General features: G+C 39.5%; 1 protein-coding gene across 5 annotated transcripts in view; it reads left to right on the top strand.

The window, feature by feature from the left end:
- The first annotated feature begins 95 nt into the window (after positions 1-95).
- fmnl3 (formin-like 3) overlaps positions 96-11,482 on the top strand; it is a 48,609-nt gene continuing 37,222 nt past the window's right edge. For 3 of the 5 annotated variants that reach the window (XM_051879912.1, XM_051879911.1, XM_051879909.1), the window contains exon 1: positions 97-690. In XM_051879912.1, coding sequence (XP_051735872.1) covers positions 577-690 — 114 coding nt within the window. In that variant the 5' untranslated portion in view covers positions 97-576. Of the gene's footprint in view, positions 691-11,482 lie in introns of all 5 variants that reach the window. The other 2 variants (XM_051879910.1, XM_051879913.1) reach the window with 2 other exon arrangements.

The raw sequence follows: 11,482 nt of genomic DNA, 5'->3' as shown, positions 1-11,482 counted from the left end.
TTTCAGCATACCGCCGGCAGGTGGCGACAGAGAGAACGGAAAACCCCAGCCATTCATCTTTACGTTAGAGATGTGAAGTTTGAGGGTGGGATCACTCGCATCTCGCATGTCGAAAGCTTTCATTGTGGACGCAGTGAGTTAACAGATGAGCACTAATCAGGATCCCACAAAATACAACATAAACAAAAACTCTACAGCATAGACGAGAAGAGAGACAACGGAATAAAGAAGAATTAAGAGGACTGACTGCTTGACATGGATTGTCCAGACTTCTGCAATACAATACTTTTCAAGAGGACAAGAAAGTGATACTTTTTGGCTTTTTATTCACTTACATGATTTTTATTTAACATATTAGATATCTCATCATTATTTAAGTTTCATTTCAATTAGGAATCGGTTCTGAAAAGGATCACTTTTTCTTTCTTTTTTTACTTTTATATTTTTTTAACAAAACAAAAGTGGAATGTGATCGCACGTATTGGATGTATGTTGGATTTATAAAGGGCGCTGGGAGGCAAAGACTGAATTAGACACAGAGCATCTGAATCCTGCATCACTTTATAAAAGTAAAATATGGGGAATATTGAAAGCGTGGACGGGCAATCTGAGATGAAGCATCATATCATGCCCTTGAAAGTTCCCATGCCTGACCCATCAGAGCTGGAAGAAAGATTTGCCATAGTTTTGGTGAGTATACAACAGTTGCGTGTATAAATATACAGTGTAGTGTATTTTTACTTGAAAAATATGTTTCAAACTTTTTATTATGCATTTAAAATATTTACTTTATATCAAGTTATTTTCACTTTATCTTAACAGAATTTACACAGCTTGTATTTACATAAAATCGTAATGTATTTCCTTCATAACGTTTCCTTCATTTAAATATATTATTGTTCTTGTGTTCCTCTTGATATTGCTTGGCCTCTTAAACTTTACAATGATCAACAGATAATCACAACGCTTCGACGAGCTAAAGAGACGTGTTGACATTTCTCTGATATGTTCCGTATGTCAGAAGCGCGTTTGCTTTATGACTTTCTCAAATGTTCTGCCACCCCCATTTTGTTACTCACACGCTTCTCCTCAGTCCTTTTGTCTCTGAAGCTTCATGAGCGCTGACAAATGATGTGATATTTCGCATGAGGGTGAAAGACACATACACAACAGTCACTTTACATCACAAAAGTTTTGTTTGGTAAAATGACATAGAATGTCATTTTGTGAGGGGTGTATTGTGATTCATCTTCTCAGAGCGCAGCATTTTTCTGAATTCCCCCAAAACTCCTACGAGCGAGAGATGGTTAAAGATCCGCCTCCTTCTCTCTCTATCCAGCGCCTGGCGTTCGTTTTGAGCAGACATTTGTGTTGAACACACACTTACACACTCATCTGTCATTATGAATCTGACATTATGAGGCAATCAGGCGTGTTTATGTAATACAGTAACTGAATCAACCTCATAACATTTGTAAACATCGCCCTCCCAGACTCTGTCATGTAGAGTCTTTGTAGTTTTTGTTGTTAACCAACTGTTGATCTCTGTTTGCGTTTTAAAAAACTGATTAATAGATACTTCCCTGCTTTTAATTTTTCTCAGTGGTTCTCTGAGGGCAAAAAGTCAGTTAGAGATATAGATAGATAGATTGATTGATTGATTGATTGATTGATTGATTAGTGTGACTACAGCTGCTAGGGCGTTACTACTGTGTTTTGGGTGGTTGCTAGGCAGTTGCTATGGTATTCTGGATGGTTGCAAGGACATTTCTAAGGTCCTAGACTGTCAGATAGATAGATAGACTAACATTCTCTTAACGAATCATTGATTTATTTAGAATTGATCAAAGAGTTCTAGTTTAGCAACAAAGTGACCTCATTCTCTCCATCCTAGACTGATGATGGAAAGACTGACCATCCCAGGGTGGGTCCGAGGTCAGTTTTAGAGCCTTGTCGGCAGTCTTTAACTTCGGCCAGATTTCCTCTCATTGCTTTAACTTTGTGGGAAAGCATAACATTTTGAGTAACATTTGTTTCAGTGCTTTTATCGGATGGCAGCATGTGCCGGGCACCGTCTGTCTCGTTCGACAGATAAAGGAACATCAAAGTGTGTGTCTCGTAGAGAGCACTCCACTCAGGAAAACAGGCCTTTGGCTTCATGCTATGGTACTGATTAGACTCACACAGGTTGAGAGTGTTTCTTCCATCAAAGAATTATCAATTCAGTCTGAACAAAATCACATTCTTCTTACATAGTAGTCACATGTGCATGTTTATATGTATTATTATGCATTTAAAAGTAACAAATAGAAAACAAAGTGATTCTGACAGCCACAGCCTCTCTTTTATTGTGCATTTATAACTTTCCTGACACCATACATATCAGTGACGTAACTCTCCTTCCCTCACTTCCGCCATTGATTTCCTGTGTGCAACTGCTTGTTGTGCACATTTAGCTCAGTGTGAAGTTGTATCTGCTCGTACCATCTCCCCTCCCTCAGACACACGCTCTCAGACAGACAGCGCATAATGATGTCATAGGTGTAGGCTGTGCCTGCACAGTAATATCCGTGCAATGATGGCTTTAACAGGAGCTTAGCACACAAGAGGGCGGCCTGTGTGTGGAGATGGATCAGGGGATGAGACCCCTGGGTTACATCAGACGACTTCATGCGCCCCGCTAATAAAACGCTTTGGTTCAGGCCTAACCGAGCGCATGTGCCATATACAACATTTTGCTCTTTTTCCTTTGTCTGGCTGATTCAGACTTTGCTTCATCTCAGCTCTTTGCGGCTGGAAACAGCTGCCTGACATTTTTCCCTCGTTTGTGAAAGGAAATTGCATTGTGGAGCTGGCTGCGGCCAGTTTCTCCAGCGGTGCCTGGAGAGTTCAGTACCGTGGCTACTGGCTTTCTTGATGTTCTCAATCTAGACTGGTTTGCTTTGCTTTCCCGCAGTCTTCAAGCTTCAGATAGAAGATTATGGTTTTCTTTTTTCAAATTAGCAACATCTTGACTGAACATATGTAACAGAGGCAAACTAGTAAGATCTGTGAGATTAAACCTTACTCCCCTGGCCTCCCCGTCCTTGTTAGCGTCCCCGCCGGAGACGCAAGTTCGAATCCTGCTCAGAGCGGGTCGAGTAGGACCGGTTACATTTGGTGCTGTGACCCGGATGGGAGTGAGGTGGTTTAGAGGGGTGAGTGTAATAGAGGCAAGCTAGTAAGAGCTGTGAGAGTAAACGTCACTCCCCTGGCCTCAAGAGACGAACTGGCGACTGACGACAGAGATTGGTGTCTTTAGCGCACCTGCCTCCCATGCTGGAGACGCAAGTTTGAATCCCGCTCAGAGCGGGTCGAGTAGGACCGGTTGCATTTGGTGCCGTGACCCGGATGGGAGTGAGGTGGTATAGAGGGGTGAGTGTAATGGTCGAGTAGGACCGGTAACAAATGTACATATCGGATTTCAGTAAGACTTAAAGGAATAGTATACCCACAAATGAAAATTCTGTCATCATTTACCCATTACAGGCCAGAGTGAATAAATGATGACAGAATTTTCTTTATTAGATGATTTATTCCTTTAAGAAGAGTTTTTTTTTTTTGGTGCTTGTTTTGCATGCTTACAAAGTAGGTGTGTTAAAGTCAACATAAAGACTGTTTTCTTTCTTAATCCAATCCTGGTCTTATTGGGCATGATTCATCTGCACACACATTATTCCAAATAGATGTTTGTCTACATAATCTTCATCAAAATGTAAAATGTAGGCTCCACCTCCTTTTTGGCTGATATCACCATTCCCTCCTATTTTCAACACTTCTCCTCCAACCACCTTGCTTCATTCTCGGAGCTTTTCACAATCCAATTAATTTGCAATCTATGAAATAAAGTCTTGACCAACATTTTTTTTCTCAATAAATATACTTTTTTTTATTCAGAAATATTCAGAAAATTTTCATTTTAATGTTTTGCCATATTTCATTACATTTTTCAGTTTTAGTTTTCGTAATTTTAGCACTTCAGCTTAAACTAATTAATTTCAATTAGTTGCCAAGGCAAAATTTTTACGTTTTTTGTCTAATATTTATATTTAATTTTATTTCAATTACCAAAAATGTTTTTTTTTAATAGTTTTAGTTAACGAAAAACAGCACTGGTTGCATTTCATATTTACATTAAATAGGCTCTACGGAACTTTAGCCTTTTTGCCTAAACTATGACTGAAAGGTAAAATTGCAAGTTATGTGCTGACACGTGACATAAACATGCGAGGGGAACAATGTAAACCTGAAATTTTCCACCAAATCCAAACTGACAGCTAAAAATATAATTTATTATTATTGGCTAACTGACTAATAATGACTTTTTGTTCATTTTAACCTTTGTCATGCAGCTTTAACAATGTAGGTGGAACCCTAAATCCATGTGGAATATTCTATGGTAATGGAACACTCTTACACCTCACTCTTTGTCTGAAACTGAAGTTGGGGTCTGGCTTCCCAGCTAAACTTCTCCATATGGGTCTCTGTTTTGTTAAAGAGACAGGAGGTGTAATTTTTTTCTGAGGTGCAGCGATGGAGCGGGAGTAGATGTGTGTGTGATATCCTCTTTCAAAGTGCTCCCGCTCGACTGCACTGCGGCGGATTCCTGCGGTCTGCTCTCGGTTAAAGCCACGGGAGAACTTTACAGAGGGAAAATTCCCTTTGAACTGGCTGTCCGCCACTATGCACCGTTGTAATGACTTTACCAACACTTTTAGCAGAATGCCATACTTTAGGGCTATTTCAAAGACCTACTGGGTTTATTTTCTTGTTTGTCTACTTTGAAGTACGCTCAGAGAGATTTGCCATTTTGGTTATTGTAGTAAACTCCTACTTTTCGCAATTCAAAGAGCTTTAGGTGTGCGAGTGTTTAAGTGCGAGCTTTGCCACACAGGAAGAAGCAACACAGTGACCCTTCCAGCCCCATTGCTTGTCAGTGTGACCCTTGACACTGTGCTGTCCGTCATGTCACAGCATTTGATAGATGTCACTCAAGTGGAACTAATGGAGTCAAGCTGTGGCTCCTGTTTATGGGACATTAAACCTAAATCATTTTCATTAGTTTGGCCTGTGCTTCGCTCTGTGTGTCTGGTCAGCCTGGTTTCGGGCCGAGTGGAGCACTTCTAAAGAGCCTGCAGGTGGGGAGGAATCGGCCATTGTTTGTTTGTTATGCTGCAGACTCATGCTGTGGGAGTGTACATCTGTCTCTCCTATGGCCCCGTCGCAATGTCAGCGCTGGGATGTCTGAGGCTCCTCTCTGTGGGCATCCTTGTCCTACATGAAAACAGAGACTCACACGTATGTATTATTTAAGTCTGACAGGTTTTTGTGTTGTGCTAAGTTTAAAGTGCCCCTATTATGTTATTTTAAATGTTCCTAATTTGTTTTAGAGGTCTGCTGCAATAAGTTTACATGCATCCAAGGTCAATACATTGCAGCATCACCTTTTCTCTCAGTGACAAAAATGGTTCAATCAAGGATTCGGTCTCTCTAAACCTCTCCTTTCTGAGAGCCTACTCTGCTTTGATTGGTCAGAAGGCTCAGCTGATTGTGATTGGTCTACCACTTACAGCACGTGTCAAAAACGCAACGCCTATTACTATATCTGAATTTCAGCTCCTGAGGCTTCCTCGGCACTTGTATACACAGTGTTACGATCAGTAACAATGGTGTCGGTTTTATCGTATCAATTCGAGCCTGAGTCCTCATCCTTTGGAAGTTCATGCAAAGTGGATTTGCTTTTGCAACGCAGAAAATAGCATATTCCTGACATGTTGAAAACACAAACTAAACACTTTCAGGCCTCAGTGTTTGAGAGTGGGACAATAAAGACCACATAGACTGGCATTATGTGAATTACTGGAACAGTAACTGGAATTACTGACGACTTGTTTCAGGCAGTTCAGAATCGGTTCCTTAATTTGGGAGATAATAACATGTAATGTTTACTTTCATCTTCGAAATTTGCAGACCTTTTACATTCACAAGCAGCTTCATGAAAGGTAATATCAGAAAAAGCACGATAGGGGCACTTTAATGTGAAGACTTAATTTTTTTTTTTTTTATTGTTCATTGGATATTTGTTGATATTTATTTATCTATTTTGATAAGGTTAAAGGTGCAATAAGTGATTCTCTACAGAAACATTTTTTTGTCATACTGGTTGAAAGTCTCCTCATATGCTGATAGCAATCACTATGTTAAATGGTCTAAATTTATTTTTATAAATATATATCGACCATAAAATGTTCATCCAATTATTATATTCGGTCCAAATGAAATAATACGATGTCCTACCTGCCTGTCAACATATGTTTTTACATACCCTTGCACACCCTGTTTGCGCAGACCTCATACGTCATCGGCGCATTTCATGCTGTGCAGAGATTATACAGACAGACCTCAGTCACGGAGCACCGCAAACAAACAGCAGCCACCTTTTACAGTTCCTACAAAATCAAAACAACAAGCTTATGCTGTTTTCACGCCATAAATACCATAATTAAGGGATGGCAACCCGTGATGTTCTAACCAGAGCTGTTCAGGAAGACTCAGAATTATGCTGTTTCCATGTCGACGGTTTCAACACCGAAATGAATCTGCAGCAGTCAGGTACAGGCTCTCTAAGGTGTTTACGTTCATTATTATTGTAATGTTATGTGCTTTGAGACATGAGGTAGTTTAACACCGCCTATTGTGATGCTTTGAGAGCAGCCGTCTGCGTGTGTGTGTTCAGTGTTTTGGAGGAGGCGTGGTTAGTGCTGGGCGGTATACCGGTTTCAATTTCAAAACCGATATGTATTTTTCAAAAACCGCCATACCGGTGTGTAGCTGAAACAGCTGCTGTCTCTATTCAATGGCCATGAAGCGCTATGTAGAGCGTATAGAGAGCGGACTTCTATTAACTGCATACCCTTCTTACACTAATGGAAACAACTTTATAACACAACAATAAATAACTCACAAAACGATCTCTCTTTAATACTGCAAATACCATGTAGAGCCATATGATTTCCGCGATGCAGAAAACACGGATGAAATCACGGAATCCAGTCACAAATAAAACTTGCTGTATAAGCTGAACATCACAGAATTTGACAATTTTTGGATGTACAATGAATCAGATATCGATACGGACTAGTGTCTGTGAATATTAAAGCTAAAAAAGACTGCTATTGAAATTTGAAGTCTGAATAAATGAGCGCCGCATTTTCGTCTACTTCTACACATACTGAAGCACGCGTGACGCTCGCGATGATTTCAGTGTCTCCTGTCTCACTCACTATACACATGAACTTCATATGCAGAGCTGCTCTTAGGGTCACTTTATGCACATTTCACCATTTAATTTGATAAAACTATCGACATTTGTCGTATCATATACACAGGAAGTCAAAGGTCTTCACGACCCTGTCAAAATAAAAGTTCGGTATAACTTGAAATAACAGAAATATACTATAGAGTACCTCAGGGATGACGTGTTTTTGTAGGCAAAACCCGGAAGCGAGTTAGCATTTTAGGACTTCCGGTTCCATCGTCCTAAAGTCTATGGGTTTTTTGAATGGGTTTTTTGCTAAATCGCCTGAAATAAGGTCTGTGGTTAATAAAGCCTCTAAATATTTTCACGTTTTGATCAATGATACATAAAACACACCAGTTATAACCCGCTTGTGATTTTTTAAAACCTTTATTGTGTCTTAAAAACGGCGGTTGCTAACAAGTTGCTAAAAGGGACTACTTCCTTTGGCGGGGACTTTAGACGTCACCATGACAAACAGGACATTTGGACAGGATTTCTCATGAAAAAGTGGATAAGTATTCATACACAGCGCAGATCATAATCAGCAAGCATGTTTTTAAATAAAGTTGTTTTTTAAATAAAGTTTGAGGAAGCAATATAAATTAATATTATTAATTTCATTAAATAATTAAATTATTTGATTACATTTTAAACTAAATTGTTAGCTTTATGAACTGATTTGATTACAATTAATTTTTAATTGTCCTTGCAATGTTTATATAATATATTTCCTGTACTCATGACAGTAAAATATGCCAAAATAAAGGTCCAGTGCAAAAAAACGTGACATACAGTGAAACCACCAGAATCTTAAAAAAAAAAACTGTGATAGATTTGGTCAAACCGCCCAGCACTAAGCGTGGTTTTGGACGGCGATTTGCAGGGAGGGGGGGATCTTATGCTTTCATTGCTAGCAGGCTAACGTTAACATTTCCCAGATCACCTACTGCACCTTTAAAGTGTTAGTTTACACAAAAATTAAAATTCTGTCATCATTTACTCACCCTCATGTCTTTCTAATCCCATAAGACTTTCGTTAATCTTTGGAACACAAATGAAGATATTTTTTCTGCGAGATTTCTGTCCCTCCATTGATGGTCTATGCAGCTACCACTTTGATGCTTCCAAAAGTTCATAAAGAGATCGTAAAACTAATTCATATGAATTGAGCGATTTAGTCCAAATTTTCTGAAGAGACTCGATCGCTGTATATTATGATGAACAGATTGAATTTAGGGTTAGGGTTAGGGATCATTAGGGTTTTATTCACATATTTGCGATTACCTGTGAGGTTCATTCTCATATGCTTCTGTTTATGTTCGCTGATCAATGTTTAAAAAAGAAAAAAAACAAAGATTGTTTGAAAACAAGTCAAAAACACCAATTTAAAGATTATGTACAATATATTGAACAATATATACAATTTTACTTGTGCGTGGTTTATATTTGGCCGTAGGTGTGTGTGGGTCAGGCTGCTCTCTTGCAGCTGTGTTGAGGGTCCACTCTGAGCAGTGGTTTCCTCTCCAGCACAATGGAGGCTCTGTGAGTGCATGTTGTTTTAGAGAAAGGGCCTCTCCCCCCTGAGCCCTTTGTGCTCGTTTCTTTTACTCTAGAGCTCGCAGGAACTGCTGCAAGAGTTCTTACTTGCAGATAAATATAATTTCTGCACACGTCTGTAAATAAATGTTTTATTCTTGTCAGCATCACAGCACTCCTGATAAAGAAACCTACCAGAACATCCTCTTTTTTGGCTCATTTTCTCAGACTCACATTTAGAAAAAGAGTATTTATGTTGTTCCGTGTATTTTAAGGTTGGCAGGACTGAGTGGGTGGTGACTCTGTACTAGAACTCACCGTTATTATTATCTCAGGGTGAATTTACTCAACACATCATTACGACATGGGTCTGGTGGCTGCCTCAGCTAGACATTTTCTTCAGGATTCTGTACAGCAAGTTCCACTTTTCCATGCTGGCAGCATTTGGAACCACTATGATATTTTCATGGATAGATCTCCTACTGCTGCATGTTAAATAATGTGACACAATATATAGGTGCTGCTTTCTTTGAGATGATTAATTCACTGCAAAAAAAAGCAACTATATTTTTAATCAGTATCACTATCTTTTAAAAAATATTGAAAGTGTGAAGAGTGTGTGCATGTTTGGATGTCAAAGTGAAGCTGTCTCCTGTGCTCCCATTCCTGTTGTACTCTGTGTATATCCGTTATGACCCTGTTCCTCTCCATCTCCTGTGTGGGCGACCGAAGACACAAACAGGACATCCTTGTTTTAAGTGTCAGCCAGAGGCTCTGATTCACTATAAATTATATTTGCAGAATGTTTATATTTATATCAATGTAATCTCAGTTCTGACTTCATAACTGCAGATCTGATTCACATGGTTAGAATTAATCCTGCTCATATTTAATAACTGAGATGTGTTTGATCATGACACCATTAAAGAGCATCCGAGTCATGAAAGTGCCACAGATGTTGAGTAGAAAGAGAACTGCGACATCGCATCTGGAATCCTCATCTTGATCTTCAGGAGTTCAAGTCTCATCACAGGAAACATTTCTAAGTAACCATGTCACTAAAAAGAAAAGTTCTTAAATAAGCCTAAGAAAACACTTTCACATAGCATGTTTAAAACTACATTTTTCTCAACATTTTTGTGTTTTTAGATAATTTATATAGTTGTGTTTCAGTTGTCCTTACAAGCTTCTGAACTTTTCTATGTGTCTTTGACCTGACTTATAATTTGTGGCGGACATGCTGCGTTGCTCAAAGCCCCCCGGGGAATCTCATGGTGGAGAAGAGCATAGTGCACTAGTATGCAGGAGGCACACCACAGCTGTAGACTATCGAGGCGTTAATGGCCTCATCAACATTACAACGTCTGTGTTTAATAGTTAACTCTCGCTGTGTTGTCGAGAAATTTGAGTGGGAAGTTTCATATGCCAAGCATTTTCAGTGTTCTCTAACAGATCTGAAGGGCAGAAGTTGCACTGCTAGTTTTACTTTTAATGAGCAAGTTCATTCTCTTTTCACAGCTGATAATAGTGGTGTGTCCTGGGGCAGATAAACAAAGACAACACAATCTGCAGTGAAATCTGGTGATATGGTCATTACATAAGGTTTTCATGTGTAATTCATTTTAATGAATTATTTGTTTGGTATGTTTTTTTTAATTAATAATAATATATTACTATATATTGTTATCATTTTACTTTATTTTTAATGTTATTATATATTTTTATTTAAAATTATATATATATACAGTATCTCACAGAAGTGAGTACACCCCTCACATTTTTGTAAATATTTTATTATATCTTTTCATGTGACAACACTGAAGAAATGACACTTTGCTACAATGTAAAGTAGTGAGTGTACAGCTTGTATAACAGTGTAAATTTGCTGTCCCCTCAAAATAACTCAACACACAGCCAGTCTAAACCGCTGGCCACAAAAGTGAGTACACCCCTAAGTGAAAATGTCCAAATTGGGCCCAAAGTGTCAATATTTTGTGTGGCCACCATTATTTTCCAGCACTGCCTTAACTCTCTTGGGCATGGAGTTCACCAGAGCTTCACAGGTTGCCACTGGAGTCCTCTTCCACTCCTCCATGATGACATCACAGAGCTGGTGGATGTTAGAGACCTTGAGCTCCTCCACCTTCCGTTTGAGAATGCCCCACAGATGCTCAATAGGGTTTGGGTACCCTCAGCTTCTTTAGCAAGGCAGTGGTTGTCTTGGAGGTGTGTTTGGGGTCGTTATCATGTTGGAATACTGCCCTGCGGCCCAGTCTCTGAAGGGAGGGGATCATGCTCTGCTTCAGTATGTCACAGTACATGTTGGCATTCATGGTTCCCTCAATGAACTGTAGCTCCCCAGTGCCGGCAGCACTCATGCAGCCCCAGACCATGAAACTCCTACCACCATGCTTGACTGTAGGCAAGACACACATGTCTTTGTACTCCTCACCTGGTTGCTGCCACACACACTTGACACCATCTGAACCAAATAAGTTTATCTTGGTCTCATCAGACCACAGGTCATGGTTCCAGTAATCCATGTCCTTAGTCTGCTTGTCTTCAGCAAACTGTTTGCGGGCTTTCTTGTGCATCAAGAGGCTTCCT

This window comes from Ctenopharyngodon idella, chromosome 22 (assembly GCF_019924925.1).
Source record: "Ctenopharyngodon idella isolate HZGC_01 chromosome 22, HZGC01, whole genome shotgun sequence".
Classification (NCBI taxonomy): domain Eukaryota; kingdom Metazoa; phylum Chordata; class Actinopteri; order Cypriniformes; family Xenocyprididae; genus Ctenopharyngodon; species Ctenopharyngodon idella.
Note: the sequence above shows the minus strand (reverse complement) of the source record. Positions and strands in the feature narration are given on the sequence as shown.